The sequence below is a fragment of the Patella vulgata genome, chromosome 4 (genome assembly GCF_932274485.2).
Source record: "Patella vulgata chromosome 4, xgPatVulg1.2, whole genome shotgun sequence".
Classification (NCBI taxonomy): Eukaryota; Metazoa; Mollusca; class Gastropoda; family Patellidae; genus Patella; species Patella vulgata.
Window position 1 is genome coordinate 3,023,320 of NC_065882.2, and position 21,242 is coordinate 3,044,561.

The 21,242-nt window shown below is 33.8% G+C and overlaps 1 protein-coding gene across 1 annotated transcript; it reads right to left on the bottom strand.

Annotated features, from left to right (window-relative positions):
* Positions 1–16,591: 16,591 nt before the first annotated feature.
* On the bottom strand, positions 16,592–21,042 carry LOC126819721 (uncharacterized). The gene is made up of 2 exons (XM_050547926.2): positions 20,936–21,042; positions 16,592–18,054 (listed from the first exon to the last, which is right to left on the bottom strand). Exon 2 carries the CDS (start codon positions 18,018–18,020, stop codon positions 16,983–16,985), a length of 1,038 nt encoding a protein of 345 aa, XP_050403883.1. The 5' UTR covers positions 18,021–18,054; positions 20,936–21,042; the 3' UTR covers positions 16,592–16,982.
* Between the last annotated feature and the right edge of the window lie 200 nt (positions 21,043–21,242).

Below are 21,242 nucleotides of genomic sequence, written 5' to 3' on the forward strand. Positions count from 1 at the left end.
TAAATATGATTTGAAATGATTATCAAATTATATTTGAAATTATTGTCAGATTTGTTTTGAAATGATTATCAAATTTTTGAATTTGTTTTGAAATGATTATCAAATTTGATTTGAAATGATTATCAAATTTGATTTGAAATGGTTATCAAATTTGATTTGAAATGATTATCAATTTTCATTGGAAATGATTATCAAATTTGATTTGAAATGATTATCGAATTTGATTTGAAATGATTATCAAATTTGATTTGAAATAATTATCAATTTTCATTGGAAATGATTATCAAATTTAATTTGAAATGATTATCAATATTCAATTGAAATGATTATCAAAACAAGAAGAATGCAGAGGGATATTTTTTATTGTGATACAGAAATCCACAAATGGGATTATTTTTAAGAGAAGTGAACAAAGTCACATTATAAAATTTAATTTATTTAAAATCCATGGAAATGTTAAGCAAGAGTGTAAATATTTTTTATGTTAGAACAATGTTAATAATTTAAACCTGTGATGTGAATTTTTATGAATAAAATTCTGATTTATTCATGAATTTTATTAAGTTTGAGTGTTGAATGACAATGAAATCATAGCAAAAGATTACTGTGATAGAGAATTATTTGTATGGAGATGAAAATATTTGTTGCTAAGGAGAATTATTGTTGCTAAGGAATAAAATGTTAATAATTGTTTAAAACATGTGATTTAACATATTTTTATTTTTTTTTAAATGTTTTAATTGTATTAAACTATTTATTGTTAAAAAAGAAAATCATGAGATCCAGCCATTTTACATTCCAATTTATAATATTTTTAATATTGTTGATTTTAAATGAGCACTGTCTGCATGTATTAATGTTTTTAAACGATTTTACATTATTCTGTGATACCAGATTCCCCTCTCTCTTATGCTCGGTTCCCACTATGACGATTTGCACTATGAATGAAATCGTGGAGTAATCGTGGTGATCCTATCAAGTGTTACCATATATTGTGGTCAGTCGCAGCGATCGTGTTGATTGTATCGAAATGTATCCAAAAATATCTGCACGTACCAGATCGTGGATTCAATAGGGACAATCCTATCGTAACGCAGTTGGGAACCTAGCATTAGTTGATTATTGATTGTTTATCCGTAATGTTCCGAATTGACAGAATTGCAATTCAAATTTGTCACAGTTCCATCAGTCCCTATATCTGTTGTATTGTGAGTAAAATCGTGACATAATTTTAAAACGACGATCATGTTTCAGCTGTTGTGGTTGGTTGAGATATTTTATTATCCAATGATTGTCAGTATTGGTGGGATTAAGTAAATTCCATTCTGAGAAAGTTTAATCAATTCGATCTGGCAGAATTTCTCCTACTGTGATTGAAAGTTTTATACGAAAAGATAAGAGCACAACGTTCTTGGCTATTAACTGAAGATGTCCGATATCCTTTCGAAAATATGTACATGTATACAACATGTTTTGTTTTTATATATCAGACTTGGTATAATATCTTTTGGATGTCAGTATGCGTGAATTGGGGCATTTTTTTAGCTAAACTTGATCAGATAATGAAATTTAAGTTGTTTATTTGTTATAATGTACATGATGAAATTGTCACAACTTGGATTAATAGCCAAACTGTAGGGAACTATTTGTGTGTACTGGTTAAGTCAGTTAATAATTACCAGTAAAATTCTTTGTATATACTTCATATTGGTCTTTTTAGTAACTCATTATTCATTCTAACTGCTGATAGTAAAAATAATAAATATAGTGTACTTTGATTATTTTGTTCATGAAATCTAATATATTTTAAGAATATGATGTTTCGTTTGGCTTAAAACATGTCCAAGAATTTACGTCCGAGCCAACGAGAACACAGTATATGCTTTAAAATATTTTAGTTTTAGTTCTCCTGACTAAGGATTGAAGAAACAAATGTATCAGTAATGTTATTAGTAGAGCTTATTCAATTTGTGCATTTAATATATAATTAAAATGACAGTTTGCTTTAAAACCTTAAAATGTGTAATCACTAAATGAAATGAGGCATTATCATTTTAATCTAGAAATTAATGTCATTAATTTTGAATAACATCCAAAATATTGTAATCCCTAGATGGAAATTTTATACGAGGCATTATCACTTTAATCAAGAAAAAAAAATGTAATTAATTTTGATTATTATCAACATAACCTAGGACTCACGAATTTGTCAAAAATTCATGCACTGACTTTTCATTCAATTTGAAAATACTTTTCCATGCCTGTGTGTGATGTCGCCTGTCCAACCTTATGGGTTTTCTCCGGGTCTTCCGGTTTCCTCCCACTGCTAAAGACCCCTACGCACCACAAATTATTGAAATAAACCACTTAAATAAACCACATCTCTCTCTCTCTCTCTCTCTGTGATCTGTTGTACAGGTTAGTGATCTAGGTTTCTAGTTGGTTGTTATCTCCTGCACTTCATTAGCCCAGTCGGAGCAGAACAGTAGGACGTTAAACCCCATTTCATTACATTTCATTTGTTAAAATTCTTGAAATCCACTTTTAAAAGTTGCACAATGTGAAAATTGGAAGTTAAAATTGAAAATTATTTTTTTTTACCTACTGATGAAGATCTCAAAAGCCCTAATGCCTCTCTTAATATCCTGTAACGTCAAATGCATATTACCATATTAGGAGGTGTTATTGATTGAAGTCTTGATTTATTTAAAGTAAAATGTCCTTCTAATTATTTGACAATCTTATATATATATATATAATTTTATATTGCAGGTTACGTATTTATTTTGTATTGTGTATAAAGTCCGTCCCTTTAGCCAGGTTCTGTATTGTGTATAAAGTCCGTCCCTTTAGCAAGAACTTTAATTACTTCCCAAGCAGTATTTGAGAGGATTTGACCAATTTGATTTCCTTGAGAAATAAAAGTGTTCATCTGATTAAATTTGGTTTGATTTGCAAGATATGTATATAATTGTTATATCCATAGATTTAGCTGCTGCAGGAGTATGTTTTGTTACCTGGCAACACATCTTTTTTCTTGTGTCTGTGAACCAGGGCTTTAAATTTCAATGATATTTACCGGACTTGACTGACTGGCAGGTAAATTGACCACCTGGAGAACTTATAGGACATGAACTTTGAATTTCTCCTTTTGGGGGTAACACTAAAAACTTGTATTCCTTGGAAAAATATTGTTTAAATCTGAGATGGTAAACGAAATACATCAAGAATTGACCAGCTGTCAAAGCTTTGAAGAGAAAGCCCTGTGTCAGATATAATAACTAAAGTTCTGTTCAACTTTTTAAATTGGATACAAACTAAATTTTTTGGACTACAATATGTATGAAAATTTAAAGCACGGCCCAAGTGTCAAATATAATGACTAAAGTTCTGTTCAACTTTTTAAATCGGACACAAAACTAAACATTTTTGGACTACATGAAAATTTAAAGCATTTCAACCCACATCAGATCAGTCCATTTGAACACTTTATTTTGATCTAAATCGAAGAGGTACTATTCCTTTAACCCATTCCTGTATATAACTTTTATAATTTATGTCAGTCTAATTAAACTGATACAAACATTTCGTTCTGTTGTATTTTTAGGTTCTTCGTCCCATGGGGTGATCACCAAAATAAACAAAACGAAAGTAGAGCTTTATTTAGATTGAAATATGAAAGTTTGTTATTGGTTCATTCACATGGTAAACAAAACGAAAGTAGCATTGAGTTATATTTAGATTGAAATATGAAACGTTTGTTATTTGTTATCCACTGTATGTAAATGTTCCTATTTAATTTAGTATGATAACGTGGCAATACAATGTTCCAAAATCAGAATGTTCTTAGTATTTTTTTGTCCCCTCCTACTTTATATTTAAAGGACAATATTATTGGTGTCAGTCATTATCATAAAAAAAAAAATAGAAAAAGTCTGTGTATTACCATGTTTTTTTTAAAATATAGAATGAATAAAAACAAAGGGAATATACGGGCTATTTCTATTTTTTCGTTTTCTCTTATCTAGTGACAGTCAATGATCTTTTATGAATTGTCAGATAGCCTCCCACTTCAGTCAGTTATATAGACGGATAACTCGTGTTTTCCTTTTGTGTTCGTCACATCCATTTTTTCAAATCGTCATTACACATCTATCGTAGCAATTATCTCTGTGTTAAACTTATATTTGGAACGTCTTGAACCAGTTCTATCACATATGTGGTAATGAGTGACTGACACCAATATTGTCCTTTAAATTGGGTGGGCAGTGAGGTGTGCAATAGTGGGTTCTACATTATCAGCATTGCAATCAAATGAAACAGATGAAACAGAATTGTGTCCTGCAGAGTCGTGTTACCAGTACGTTATGGTGATTGCAGAATCCCGACATAATCAAACATTTCAGCTGATTGGTTGACAATCATATTTAATGCAGGGATTGAATGTGGCTCCCGTATAGGATATAGTCAAACCTATGTCGCAATATCGCACAGAAATAAACTAATTGTATCTTGTGCAAATTGAGGCATTTTACACACAATGTTGTAGCCGGGATTTTCCGAAGAAGAGTGCCTCATCCACAAACCTAATCTCTTACTTTCTGAAGGGGGGTTGGATGGCCGAATGGTTAGCTCGTGCACTCTGTATCATAAGGCCTGTCATTGTGTCAACTGGCGTTGTTTCGAATCCTTGGTTGTACGTGACAAGGAGTAGGGTCGCCTGTCCAACCTCGTGCGTTTTCTCCGAGTCCTCCGGTTTCCTCCCACTGCTAAAGACCCCTAGGCACAAGCGAATTATTGAAATAAAATATTAAACCATGTTAGTCCCGAAATGACCTAGTTTGTGTGGAGGTTAAACCCCATTTCTCTCTCTCTCTTTCTGAATTACATGATGATCCAGGTGGATAGATGAAACTCGAGCTTCTCTCTACGCTGTCAGCATCGAATCAATTTCACAGGGGATTGTGGAAGTTGTCCGGTCGGGGGTATTTTAAGCCTGGCCTTCACTAAGGGTTAGGGTTAGCATTAGGTTGAAACGATGCTGTCCGGGTAAAATTTCTACCTCACAATGCACCCGTAACCATAGAAACGAGCCAACAATGAGGCTGATGTAGCCTATTAATTAATTGCATATTTGTCTTTTTGAAAAGTATCGAGCAATCGAACCGGTTATCACTCTTCGTCAGTTAGAATCCAAATTATCTTGTCGCAAAGCATCGACCAATGAAATTGCTTAGCTTTAGCAGGAAATGGTAATCATTGAACTCAGTCAAGACATTCAACTAATGAACATCTACATCAAGTCTAAACATTCTACCTCAATTAAAAGCAGAGTTGTTATGGTCCAAAGTTTTGACCAATCAAATTGCTTATCGTTATTTAGCCTAAGCAGAAAAATTTTCATTATCGAACTTAGTCAATGTATTGATACAATGAATCTATACTCGGAGTTTCATCACACTCACCCAATTAGAACCAAGTTATTGGGTTCCAAAGTCTCAACCAATCAAATTGCTTATCTCTGCTAGTCCTTAGTGGAAAATGTGCATGATCGAACACTGTCAAGGTATTCACCTAGTCAACATCTACACCAATTTCCAACATTCTACCTCAATTAGAAGATGAGTTATTGAAGTCTTGTATTGATATAATGAAACTATACACCAAGTCTCAATCAGAATCAAAATTATCGAGCTCCATTTCTTGACCAATCAAATTGCTCATCGCTCCGCTTACCCCAAGCAGAAAATGCTCATTCACAAACCTAGTCAAGGTATTGATATAATGAAACTATACACCAAGTTTCAGCACTCCCACTTAATTAGAACTAAAGATATTGTCCCAAAGCATCAACCAAAGAAATTGCTTATTTCTACTTAGGCTAAGCATCAAGGTATTCACCTAATAAACACCTACACCAAGTTTGAACATTCTACCTCAATTAGAAGGAGAGTTATTGTGTTCCAAAGAGTGTGACGGGCAGACGGATCCATTTTTATAGTCCATGCACTACAACCGGTCAGATCTCCATGTATTGAAGGACATGGAAAGTATAAAAGAACAAAACGAAATAAAGATCAGTATTTTAATCAGATTATAAATAACATCAGCAGAAAATTGTTCCATTTTTAATATAGAAAAACTGAATATAATTAAAGATCAACATTTTATTTTAACAATTCATTTGAATAACTTAAACAAAGCAATAAGGCACATTTAAGTTCAAAATAAACATGTATAGGGAAAACCTTCAACAAAATACAAACATTTAGTTCAATATGGAGCATTCTAAAAGCAAAATAAACATGTATGTTGAAAATCGTCAACAAAATATGTCTTTGGTATTACTAATTTTATACATCAATTCTGTACTGGCACGTTCACATATATTATTTTCATAAATCGAATCATTTTCCTTAATTGGGGCAGTGAATCTTTTTCAAAGACACAAGTCTAGTTTAAATTTCCATTTTCAGATCACATACAAAAATTCAAAAAGACATATTCATTAAAGGCCCATTTTTAGTTAAATGCTCACATAAAAAAATCTCCCGTAAACTTATCAAGAGGTAAATCTGCCTATTGCAGGTCTTTCTTTAGGCCTGGTATGTTATATAAGTTATTAATTAGACATTAATTAACTTACCAAGGCCATAATCAACTCTTGATGGCATCGGATGCTCGAGATTTTCAACAGATTAAAATATGATTGACAGTTAATGATTTAATTTAAATTGGATAATCCAGACTTTGTTTATTATCATTAATACAACAGTAGCAATGACAATTGAGACTACACTGTTTGTCTAACGGCGATAACTCGGCTCTGAATGAAGTAATTTGATTGAAATTTTCAATATCTTCCCTTTTCATTAACTATTTTTGAATTATTAAAGCGAGAATTGTCCGCTCTTTATCTAAATCTTACATAATGTACCTTTAAATGAATCATTTTTTATTAAAGGTCTATTTTAACTCAGATTATTTTTATAAATTGAATCAATGAAAAGATAATAATATTAATTTGGCACAAATAACTAAACAAAGCTCTGATTTTTTGAATGAGAAAGACGTAAACATTTTGCATGCCGCGAAAATATGTAGCACTTTGGTCCTTAAGACAATATTGGTTCTTTGAAAAATTGTTGCTTCACTTTGTCTATAGAGTCAAATCACATGTACTTAATGAACGTGAATATATGTTTTTGCATAAAAACAGTGATACTTTGGTAAAATCATCACCATTATCAAACTATCCATCAAATTCTATCTGTTAATTGACCTATGGTTGGTAGATCAAATATGGTAATGTTTCCTCCTCTGGTCTTGTGAAACAAAGAGGTTTATTCCATATTTGGGATGAAAATTAACGTCAAGGCTATCTAAGACGTGCAGAAATTAGGGGGTTATAAAACAGGGTGTAGAGCGAGATTGGTCAGAGCTCACCCAGATATTACAAGCAGCTATTATTATTGAGAACGAGGTACCTTCAAAGCCATTACAGCTTAACAATAAAGTTGTAAGAACCATTTACCCTGTAGTATTATTACGATCACGAAGAAAACAAACACAGCAAGGATGTCTGATAGTAGTACATATAATCTGAAGAGCAGACAACATCCTAAAGGGCAAATTAAGCAAATTAATCAATGGTCGCACCAAGGAAGGCGGGGATCAAGTCACTCAATTTGAAACACAATTTTCATTTATAAAATGAGAGAGAGAGAAATGGGGTTTAACGTCCACTCGACACAAACTAGGTCGTTTCGAGACTAACACATGGTTCAATTTTATTTCAATAATTTGCATGTGCGTAGGGGTCTTTAGCAGTGGGAGGAAACCGGAGGACCTGGAGAAAACCCACGAGGTTGGACAGGCGACTCTACTCCTTGTCACATACAACCCGGGAATCGAAAACTATAACACTTTAATAATTCTTCCATTCAGTAACTGGATAGAGTTATAAAACTAAACCACATACATCGCCATGAGGTTGGACAGGGGAACCTACTCCTTGTCACGTACAACCGGGGAATCGAAACCACGCCAGTTGACTCAATGACAGACCTTATAATACAACACACGCGCTAACCATTCAGCCATCCAACCTCTCATAGGCATGTGTTTATGATTACCTTAATAAGTACTATGGTAGATCAAACAAGTCAAAATATGTGCTGACAAAAGCTGAAATCAGGCGACCCTACTCCTTGTCAATATCTCAAGAACTAAATCTGCCTTGAAGTGTTTCCCCCAAAAATATGGATGGACGACTGACACAGGTGACGACAATATACATACATGTTAAATGTGAGTACGATATATACAAATAACCAAGCAAATTATCTCTTTCAACTTTTACATCATTGAGGAATATATAGTACTGAACATCCTTCTTTGAGATAAACTAACAATAAATATTCTGGTTTTCAGATATGGTCGCATCACTTTAACAGTATCACCAGTTTATCATTTCAGTTTCTATTAAAGATTCGTTATGGGAGATTCGATAACGAGTTGGCAGTTCTCACTATAATAGTTAAAAACTAGATAATGTAAAGGCAATTTGCTGAAAATTTCAGGCAAATTGATCCACTATGAACAGAGAAATAAGCGAGTGAAAGTTCCGCATAGCCTCAGTCATCATTACTAAAGTCGGTACGACAAAAATCATAGTCTCGATTATCCATTTAATCATTAAATTGAGAAAGAAAGTTATGCAGCAAATCAGATCATAATTCAACAATTAAACATACATTATGCAAGAGAGAAATCTGCCTATTGCAGGTCTTTCTTTACACCGTAAATGTTATCTAAATTATTAATAGACAGTAATTAACTTATCCAGACCATAATCAACTATCGATGGCATCGCTAGCCTGCGAAGTTTATTGGATTAGAATCCTATCTACTGCTTAACGCTCATTGATAATTAAATCAAAAGATAGGTTGCCAGGCAACGAAACATATGCCCACAGCAGCTAAATTGTCCAGGGAGTCAACAAGCGTTGTCGCATATTTTTACTTTTTTCGGTAATTAAACATTTATAATACATTAAAATCTGATTAAGAGTAACAACTAATTAAGTAATTATCAGAAAACCATTAGAATTTGTTTGGTTTTTATAAAGTTCTGCCCCCATGCTTATGTTTAGTATACAAAACTTTTAACATCATGGATTTAGTTGTTCTAATCATAAAAATTCATTGAAAATCAATATACTTGTTCGTCTTAAGACCTTAAACTCTGTGTATCAATCTGAAGTCAATCAGATGATAACTTTAGCCTCTAGAGCGTCACAAGATTTTTCAAAGTGATCAAGGGCCATAACTTGGGCAGTAATTATCGGAAATCGTTGAAAATCAGTATGATTCTTCGTCTCATGACCTCAAACACTGTGTATAAATTTAAAGTCAATCGGATATTAACTGTAGCCTCTAGAGCATTTACAAGATTTTTTGAAGTGATCAAGGGCCATAACTCTGGCAGTAATTATCGAAAATCGTTGAAAATCAATATGATTCTTCGTCTCATGACCTCAAACACTGTGTATAAATTTAAAGTCAATTGGATATTAACTGTAGCCTCTACAGCATTTACAAGATTTTTTGAAGTGATCAAGGGCCACAACATTAGCATTCTTCCTCTCATGACCTTAAACACTGTGTATAAATTTAAAGTCAATCGGATATTAACTTTAGCCTCTAGAGCGTCCATAAGATTTTTCAAAGTGATCAAGGGCCATAACACTGGCAGTAATTATCAAAAAATCGCTGAAAATCAAAATGCTTCTTTGTCTCATGACCTTAAACATTGTGTATAAATTTAAAGTCAATCGGATATTAACTTTGGCTTCTAGAGCGTCCACACGATTTTTGAAAGTGATCAAGGGCCATAACTCTGGCAGTAATTATCGGAAATCGCTGAAAATCAATAGGCTTCTTCGTCTCATGACCTTAAACACTGTGTATAAATTTAAAGTAAATCAGATATTAATTTTAGCCTCTAGAGCGTCCACAAGATTTTTTGAAGTGATCAAGGGCCATGACTCTGGCAGTAATTATCGGAAAATCAATAGGCTTCTTCGTTTCATGACCTTAAACACTGTGTATAAATTTAAAGTCAATCGGATATTAACTTTAGCCTCTAGAGCGTCCACAAGCAATTGTGGACGCCGACCGACCGAACGGACGGACAGTGGTGACGACAATATACGACCACATTTCAATGTGGGCGTATAAAAATGCATAATCAAGACTATGTTTTTTTTATCCTACCGACTTTAGAAATGATGATCAAGGCTCGGCCCAAAATTCAATGGCTAAAATCTTGGTTCATAGTAGATCAATTTGACTGAAATTTTCAGCAAATTGCCTTTACAGTATCTAGTTTTTAACTATTATAGTGAGAACTTCCATCTCTTTATCTAATCTCCCATAATGTATCTTTAATTACCGCAGTTCATGGTAAATCTATATTTAACATGAGAAGTAATAATTATGTACCGGTAAGTGAATTACCGTACTGTAAACAGCATGAATAAACAGAAATGAAATGAAATGGGGTTTAATGTCCTACTTATCTGCTCCGACTGGGCTAATGAAGACTGGCATACACCATACAATGTGCTATGAGGGACATATTGCCCGGGTAGCGGCACTATGGCTTACTCTTATACCGAATTCAAGCTGCCAAGGGACATTTTATGTGCACACCTATGTATACATGGGACATTGGTTTTTTGTCCCTTCAAAACAACTAGACAGCTGTCCTTGTCAGGTCCTCTGCCCTGCACCACTGACAATGCAGGGATCGAAATTGCGATCATTCTGGCTAGCGAGGCAGTGTCTTACCCACTTAATCACTGTGGCTCCATGAATAAACAGATGATAAGATAAATGTAGAACCTTGATGTTTGTGATTTAGTGAGAGAGGGAGAGTTTAACCTCTACTCAACACAAACCAGGTCATTTCGGGATTAACATATGGTTCAATTTTATTACAATAATTTGTTTGCGCTTGCCCGTAGGAGTCTTTAGCAGTGGGAGGAAACCAGTGGACCTGGGGAAAACCCACGAGGTTGGAAAGGCGACCCTACTCCTTTGTCACGTACAACCAGGGAATCGAAACCACGCCAGTTGACTCAATGACACACCGTATGATACAACGTGCGCATGCTAACCACTCGGCCATCCAACCCCTTTTTGACAATAGAATAGAAATAAAATTAAAAACATCCCTTTTATGATGGATTTTTCTGAGAATCAGAATATATTTTTGGTATGGCCTTATCCATGAGCATGACATTGAGCAATTATTAAGGAAATAAATATCTTTAAATAAAATAAATAAACAAATAAAAAAAGGGGCCATTTTAAGATAATAACAATAAATCAACATAATGCCAGACCAATTTGTTTTTCTGTTTTTTAGGGGCTTGATAAATAATCAGCCATTTGAATCAAGTGAAAAATTTAGAAATCTACGAGTGACGAGTGGCTGTCATAGATTTCTCTCAAGAAGCGACTAGTTTCTTTCAGTTCGAACCAGGCCTGTAGCCAGCTTGTTAGCTTCGGAGGGGCAGTGAAGTTTTTAGGGGGGGACACCCAGCACAGTCTACAGTAGGTTTTTTTGAGCTATGGTCGGCAAATTGCCCCCCCCCCCCTTGCCCCCCTCTGGCTACGGGCCTGGTTCGAACTCATGAGATCGTGCGGATGTTCCCTTTATATAGTCGTGGGTTACCGGAGCACAAAATAGGTTTCGTGATGGACTGGCGCAATGCTATATCACGTGAAAGATGTTTTATTTAAAATTCCAAACTTAAAACTTGGGAACTAAAAGCTATTGAACAATACAACTAAGTACTTTTGGATTTCAAAAATAAGAAGGAAAATTTTTACAAGTATTCCCGAAAAACAGAAAACCACATTGGTTTGGCCCAAGATAAATAGTTTACTTAAAGTAATATCAAATATTTTAACATTAAAACACTATCGAATAAATAATACAGATGCATACAGATGCAATATAAATGATTATATTGATATATAATACACTTAAAGCTTTGATGCAGCCTTTATTAGACTTCAAAAACAGAGATGGGCTTAATTACAACATATATTTACAAGTAAATTTTAAACTTAAGGATATCAAATATTTTAACATTAAAACACCATATTTAAAAAAAAAAAAAAAATAAAGGTGAAGTACAAAACAAACTTACAATATAAATTATCATATTACAAAATTTCAAGATTACAAACTGAAAAGTTTTGATGCAGCTGTTTAAATTATAGTCGATTAATTACTATATAGTTATCGAAATATATTTAGCTTACATGTAAATATTTTAACATTAAAACACTATATTTAAAAACAAAAAAATACAGATGGAATATAAATGACTACATTACAGTACAGACTTACAATATAAATTATTATAATACAGTATTTCATTATTTCATTATTTAAAAGTTTTGATGCAGTCTTTTATGGTTAATTTCAAGCCTGGAAATAAGGCACCTGTCACAGACAATGTCAGGCACACATTCAGGCTTTGTCAGGCACTAAACTTCTGGTGCCTGTCATTTTGTCCGGCACTGATTTGTCTTTTTTATTGATATTATTAATACATGTCCGGCAATAAGTCGAAAATGTCAGGTACTATTTGTCCGGCCTGTCATTTTGTCTGGCACTGATTTGTGTTTTTTATTGATATTATTAATACATGTCCGGCACTAAGTTGAAAATGTCAGGTACTATTTCATTAGTGCCTGATATTTTGTCAGGTACATCTAAAACCGTTATTTCCAGGCCTGCAGTTACCGGAATAAATTCAGCTTACATGTAAAATCAGCTTAAATTTTGACATCCATTTAAATAAAAATAAGGAGGCTGCATTTATTTACACTTAAGTATTTCTAATAAATGAAGAGCCCTGGGGAAGAACGATCTAAGTCACTTTTTCAAAGAACCCCAGTTAATGGCGGCATCTGGTAGGAAATTGTATAAGCTTTCTGTGGAACAATCAATTTCTGGTAAAAACGATCTGAGTCACATCGAACCAAGGCCCTTTTGAAATGGCCTCCCGGACAAATACGTCCATCGTACCTTTTATTTGACCTTAATTTGGCTGAAAAGTGGAAGTCAGTTGTTGGACTGGTAATTATGATTCATATTAAACATCATTTTGAAATTGTAATTAAACCCACTCGTTGTTTTGTTAGCATCAAACATTCTCGTCCAAAAGTCTGTTTTGCCTTTTATGCGAAAAGACAAAAATGTGACTTAGATAGTTCTTCCCCTGGACTCTTCAATTAATATATTATTTGGCTTACATGTAAAATTTAAACTTAAGGATTTTGACAACCATTTAAATGTTAATAAGGAGGTACTATTAAATACTGTTGAAAACCTGTTCAAGTCAGTAGCCCTGGTTGTACCAAGATGTAAATTCTCTACCACTCACAAATGTGGGTTCATCTCTTGTCTTACCTGTATTACAGGTACGGTGATAACATCGTTAATAATAAAGTGGAAGAGGAGTAACCAGTTTTGCATCCATTTAAAAACATACTGTTCGTGTTTAATAATTATCAAATGAAATGAAATGTAGTTTAATGTCCTACTTTTCGGCACCAAATTCTGGTAAAATTTTGTGACCGTCGGGACTGGATGATATGACTAAATTCAGAGCTCTGGTTGTCACTATCTACAGGGATTAATTTCAGATTGATTTGTTTAAACATACATTATGCAAGAGCTAAATCTGCCTATTGCAGGTCTTTCTTTAGGCCTGAAATGTTATCTAAATTATTAATTAAACATTAATTAACTTATCCAGGACAAAATCAACTCTTGATGTCATCGCTAGCCTGTAATGTTTAGTAGATTGGAATACATTTTGTTTAGGATGATTAAACATAAAAATGGATAATCAAGACTTTGATTTTTATTGTATCGACTTTAGTAATGATGATCGAAGCTAATATCTCGGTTGGAGTGGAGCAATTTGGCTGAAATTTTCAGCATATTCTATTTACATTATCTATTTTTTAACTATTATAGCAAGAACTGTCAACTCTTTATCTCCGAGACTAACACATCCGCTTCATAGATCCAGGAAATAAAAAGCTGTGATTGGCTTTTTTTTGACAGACCTTGACACAGATCTATTGAATGAGATAAGAAAAGAGTGTGTGGGTCGGTAGTGACTGTACATCCGGGTACAAAACTCACAACAACTTGGGTATCATTTAGTTGTTTTAGCAGGAGTTTCTGTGTTGGAAGGTGTTGAGTAATTAACAAACTAATTAATTACTCAACACTGCTCCAGAAACTAAACAATTATAAACCCAACACTCATATCATCTTGGTGGAAGCGGACGTAAAATACAACTAACTCACACACATATCTAATCTAAACAGACCATTTAAACAACACAACAGTAAATACCCAATGGTTTTCTATGATTCTCAACAGATTTGAACAGTTTTCCAACCACGCCTTAAAACTAAACATTAAATATAGAAATTTCTGCTATAAGAACTAAATGATACCTGAGTTGTAGTGATTGTTTCAAGGACTAATGAATGGTATGTTTATAAACAACTAGAGAAACTCAATTAACACCAACAGTAGTCACGACAACCTATGTGATTGACATTAAGAGTGAAATATACACAGTATATCATCATATTAGAAGTTTCACCAAATAAACACATCAAAATTAACATGGCACAACTGACATTAAGAATGAAATATACAAAGTTTCACCGAATAAACACATCAAAATTAAAAGGACACAACCAATGAATTTACAAACAAATATAAGGATAGTACAATTGATATCAATCTTAATCCTAGAGAAACGTTTACCCTTTTTTTTATCTCTTGTAAAACTCGCCGGCCATTAATCAGCGTGAATTTGATGTTTAGCTCCACCCCCAGTGGCTCCTGATTGACAGGAATTCAAAATGGCCGGCAAGTTTTACCAGAGATAAACGAAGGGTAAACTTATCTCTGAGATGGAGATTGAATTGATACACGATAACAAATATAAGGATAGTACAATTGATACACGATAACAAAATACAAAAACACTAGTTAATAAAGACACATGGAGAAAATTCTCTAAAGTCAAACAATGTTCATTAAGCATTTTTTAACAGTACGCCCGGGGAAGTATGGGTAAGCCGGGTGGGTTGTTAAAATGTTCACTTCAAATTGTTGGTAGTTGGGACAAGGGGATAAAACTATGTACACACTTTTCACAATGTGTGCATTAAATTACCAATTATATAAAGTTCCGTAAATACATAAATTTATATATGTTTTTCAAAGTTATTCATTGTAAATTGCTGAAATTCAACAGGTTTCGTTGTTTCACAAATTTAAATGACATATATAACTTTCATACAGATTGGCAGATAACTTTTGGCATTAGAGCGTTCACAAGGGACATAACACTAGATGTAATTAACAGAAATTATTGAAATTAAATAGGATTCTTCATCTCACTAATGTAAGCCACATATATCAATTTTAAAACAATCGGATGATAATTTTTGGCATTAGAATGTTCACGAGAAATTGTGGACGACGGAACCGACAGATGGGGGAGACGACAATATATGCCCACATTTCCATGTGGGTGTATAAAAATAAAATAATAATTCAAATTTATGAAACTGGGCTATAAGATATGGTTATCCAACCACCACAAACAAAAAAAAAATAATTACTTAATAAGTAATAAAAATAATACATTGTCATATTAGTTCTTCTAGTTGGATCTAAATATGAGGGTACTTGATCGAATATTCTGAAATGAAATTATCCCTATCCCTCGAAACCTGTCAAGACAACATAGCTAAATCATTTGCTTATGTCACAACACTTCTAGGGCTGGTAGAATTGTGACAGGATTCATTCCGTCCATTCAGAACATTCCAGATTGACAATCAAGCACCCCCAATTGTGTTTTACTCAATATCAATTCAGTCCAATCAGAACATTCCAGATCGACAAACGAGCACCCCCCATTGTGCACTACTCAATAGCAGTTCCTTCCAATCAGAACATTCCAGATCGACAAACAAGCATAAATATCCTCTTTGTGTTTTATAAAACAAATAAAACATCATCAAATTGTAACAGCTTGTTACAAACTAATAATGACATAGCAATATCTAACATAAACATCTGTTCAAACTATCTATATCTACATACGATTCTAACTTGACAATTGACATGAACATGTACACATTGATTAATAACTGGAATTCTGATATAAATTTTAAATAAATTATCAATAAAATATAATTAATACTTGGTCTGTAAAAACTGCTTCTACTTCTGCTTTAGTCACAGTTTACCGATTCTCTCAATCTCAATACTTTGTGATTGTTGTTTATTTTTATCAATATTGTTGTTGTGATTGTTGTTTATTTTTATCAATATTTAAGAACAAAAGTATTTAACATAGACCAAAAATACATTTTGAAATCATAACTTTTAGTATTCACAAATTTTAGTATTCATGACTTTTGGTATTTCTGACATCAAATAATCAGAGAAAGAGAGAGAGAGAGAGAGAGAGAGAGAGAGAGAGAGAGAGTTGAACATCCACTCAAAACACACTAGGTCATTTTGGGACTAACATATGGTTCAATTTTATTTCAATAATATGTCTTTAGCAGTAGGAGGAAACTGGAGAACCAGGAGAAAACCCACGAGGTTGGACAGGCGACCCTACTCCTTGTCACGTACAACTGGGGAATCGAAACTGAAACCACGAAAGTTGACTCAATGACAGACCTTGTGATAGAGCACAATCGCGCTAGCCATTCAGCCCCCCCCCCCCTCTCTCCACAACTTTTTGTATTTATGACTTCAGCTAAAGCAAAAGCAGTGCATACAACCTGTGAGGTGTGTAAGGTGTAAATTTGTGATAGAGTTTTCTGATATTTTACCACCGATTCAGAAAATGACATTGTTAATAACGTCCTTTAATTTATCAATATCATCCAATAAAAGATACTGTTTAATGGAATTTGGCAGAGTTAGTTTATTGGTGACATCAAAAACAGATTTTTTCACGCAACCTCGAACTTTCATACGGCAGATATGCTGTAAGGATGGAACATGTACAGCCTGCTTTTGGCACATCAACGCAAGTTTTTCCGATACTCTTTTAACTAGAGTTATGTCCGAATTCCTCCATTTGAATCCTGCAGCAGAAGAATAAAGAACCAAATGCCTTACCGTCTTGATCTCCAGCTCTTTAGAATTCCAATGTGAGTCAATATAATACACGAAAGTAGTAACAATTTGAGATAAAGTTGCCGTGGTAGCTTGTTTGATAATTTTGATGGTTAGTAAGGAGATCTTGACCAAAAAGTGATCAATGATGCCTTCATAGATAGGCTGAGATCTATGCAGTTTAGTTAGTAAAAGTTCATGAGCCATAGGGGAGTACGTGCCGAGTAAAAAGAAATCAATTAATTGGTTAATAAATTGATCATCGATGTACTTTAATGACGTACGAACAACATACATCATCGCATCCCTTGACGACGGCTCGGCACCGTATTCTAATAACAGAGAAACGATCTTCCAACATGCCGAGTGACGTGGTTCGAGGCGATTATCAAAGGTGGTTATCAAGGCAACATCTAATGGCGAATACTGATTTACGTTGTGTCTATTTATATCGCATAAACCGCTATCTAACAACAATTTAACTATGTCTACCTTGGTCAGCTTGATCGCCAAAATCAAGGCCGACTCTTTTTTGTTACTTAGCGCTACGTTAATATTTAAAGCTGACTGTAAAAGTTGTCTTAACTTCTCTGTATCATTGGCGATGATTGCCTCCTCCAACTGATCAGACATCTCCCTGATTTCACTTCCATTATTGTTGCTCGTTGACGCTACAAGGCCTTCTTCCATACTTGCAGCAGCTGACATAAGCAAGGAAATTTTACCGTATCCATCAAACAACTTGAGTAAACACATGTACTGAATCAGCCATAATCCATGTCTGGAATTACTGAAAGGGAGATAAATAGGATCCTTTCAATTCTATATTATCTACTTAATTTCTGTACCACATTTTGTGAGAGAGAGAGAGAGAGAGAGAGAGAGAGAGAGAGAGAGAGATGGGGTTTAATGTCCACTCACACAAACTAGGTCATTTTGGGACTAACATATGTTTTAATTTTATTTCAATAATTCGCTTGCGCCTAAGGGTCTTTAGAAGTGGGAGGAAACTAGAGGACCAAGAGAAAACACAAGAGGTTGGACAAGCGACCCTACTACTCCTTGTCACGTACAACCAGGGAATCGAAACCACGCCAGTTGACACAATGACAGACCTTTGTTACAGCGCACACTCGCTAACCAGTTGTGCGCAATAAAAATGTACAATAAGAAGAAAATCGGGAATGAACTTAGCAAGTATTTCAGAATTTAACAGCCAAAAGATTAACACGCCATAAACAATCCCCACTTCGACATGGTTCAAAATATCATATCCAATAATTCGACAAACATATATCCACACTCCACAGGTAACAAAACATATCTCCACAGTACAGGCAACGAAGCATATGTCAGGGTTCCCGCGGCTTCGTCAAACATTTTTTCAAGGATATTCAAGGATAAATATATGTCAAATTCAAGGATTTTCAAGGACATTTTTTAGCCTAAAGTTACAATATTTCATCTTAAAAATAACCAAAACATTACCAACTATCGTTATAATCTCATATTTAAAAGGAATTGAAGACATTTGAAACAAAATTAAGGATCTCAACTGAAATTCAAGGATATTTTCCTATTTCCGCGAAATTCAAGGATATTCAAGACCTTGAAAATGAAATTTTAAATTTAAGGATATTCAAGGATTTTCAAGGACCGCGGGAACCCTGATATGTCCGCAGACAATGAAAAAGATATGTCTACAGGCAACGAAATATATGTCCAAAGGCAACGAAACATATGCCCACAGCAGCTTAGATGTACGAGCAGTCCACATAGAGGTTGTCGATTTTTTGTTCTAATTTGAAAGTCATTAAAAACTGATCAAGTGTAACAACCCATAAAGAAATTAACAGAAATAATTAAAAGTTGATTGGTTTCTTGTTCTTCCTACCCTTAATGCTAACATGTATTATACAAAATATTTACTGATAATAATGATAACATCGGCCGTTCAGATAATATATGAAATCAAAAATTGAAAATCAATAAGTTTCTCTGTCTCTTCCACATAAACACGACACTGTATATAAATTACTAACCAATTGGATGATAATCTTAGAGTCTAGAGCAGTGATTCTCAACTGGTGTGCCGCGCGATATCTTCCTAAGTATGCCGCGAAATTTTGAACAGCACACTACGAAAATGTAAAAAACCATGTGATCCCAATTGAGTACTGGTGTCAACTGATAAGTTCATGGCTGTGTTTTTCCTTATTTAGTTTGAGTCATTCTATGTGTCTATGACTCTGTCTATTTTTTCATGTGTTCCAAGGTGTGCTGTTGGCAAAAAAAGGTTGAGAACCACTGGTCTAGAGTATTTGGCTGGAGTGTCTAGACAATTGTTCAGATCAAGGGCCATAACTCTGACAGTAGTTATAGGAAATATCTTAAAATCAATATATTATATAAGTTTCAATCCAACTAATGCTTTACCTCTAGAGTGTCCACAAAATTTTTCATAGTGATCAAGGTTCAGAACTCTTTTCAGTATTTTTTGAAAACTGGTCAAAAATCACATACCGGTATGAATAAATTGAATTATATTCAGTTTTAAATATTTTATTTTATTTTCTAGGCAGTTACATTCGGTGCAATACTTGAGTAGTCCAAATTGAATGTCCAACCTCGTGGGTTTTCCCCGGGTCCTCTGGTTTCCTCCTACTGCTAAAGACCACTATGCCACATACGAATTATTGAAAAAAAAATTAACCATATATGTTAGGCCCGAAATGAACTAGTTTGTGTTGAGTGACTTAATCCCTAAACTTCATTTCTCTCTCTCCAAACTGAATGACATTTCTCTTTGTGCCAGGTTAGTCTATAAGTTTATCTTTTTCTTTTGTCCTTTATGCATCGACCGGTACTTTGCATTTTCTTGCAGGATTTGATTTGCTCTGTTCATCAAGTCTATGGTGCATAAGACAGAGAATCTGATGCTAGCTAGGAACTGATTTTAAATTGTTCATTGTGTCTTAAATATTGAATATCTGGAGCCCATATTTTCATAGCAAGATTAAAATAACATCAACATTGACCGAATTTATTTGAAATAGGGCCTAGATATTAAATTTTAATTTGTCTTTTAAATGTCAAATTTTATGAATAATATTGAGTTTGTACTAAACACTTTGTGAGTGGCTGATTGGGGAGTAGCCTATATTTGATCAAACGTAAAGTAGAACCAAAACTCTTTTGGGGCCCTATTAATTTGAAAATCTCATTGATTTTGGTTAGCCTTTAGTCTTTGGGAGATATCATCATGAAAAATAAAAGATAGGCAATGCTGCATTCATAATCTTTTGCTACTTTCCTTCAACTATATATATGTACAATTCTTATCGTGACTGACAAAAGAAATATGAAAATGATCTCTGTACTACATGTAGGAGAGAGGTAATAATATAGGCCTAGCCTGTTCCTCAATCCTTTCCTGAGAATAAAATATTATTTATAAAAAAAAAAACATCTACATCTCAGTCATGTATAAGTTAATAAGTAAATTATAAGTAAAATCAAAATGTGCGACGATATGATTATGAAAGTTGGAAGAGAAACTTTTAAAGACGGCCTACTAGGCTACTACTAGTATTTAACTAGGAATTCCCACAAATAAAGCTGTCTATAATTTATAAGTAACTGTGATTGATTGACTTTGCTGCAAATTGTACCTCAAATATTCCTTTCAGGAACCCTTTAATATTTTGTCAAGTGGTAATTATAAGTATACACAATTAAAATTAATAAGATAATCAAAACAACAGCTGATTGATTTATTTTGTTTCTTCTGTCAAAATGGATCTTTAGGATAGAAGAGCTGAGAGATGGGAAACAACTCGATTGATTAATAAAGACAAAGAGAGTGTTTGTAGTGTTTCGATGCATTCGAATATGCACATATTTTCTAAAAATTTAATTTAAGGCCATAGCTTATTAGGTTCCACAATATCAATCTTTGAAATGGGGAAAATGCCAAAC

What these genes read in the sequence shown, in the direction of transcription:
- LOC126819721 (XM_050547926.2), bottom strand. Translation starts at nt 18,020, where the DNA reads ATGTGTTTACTCAAGTTGTTTGATGGATACGGTAAAATTTCCTTGCTT.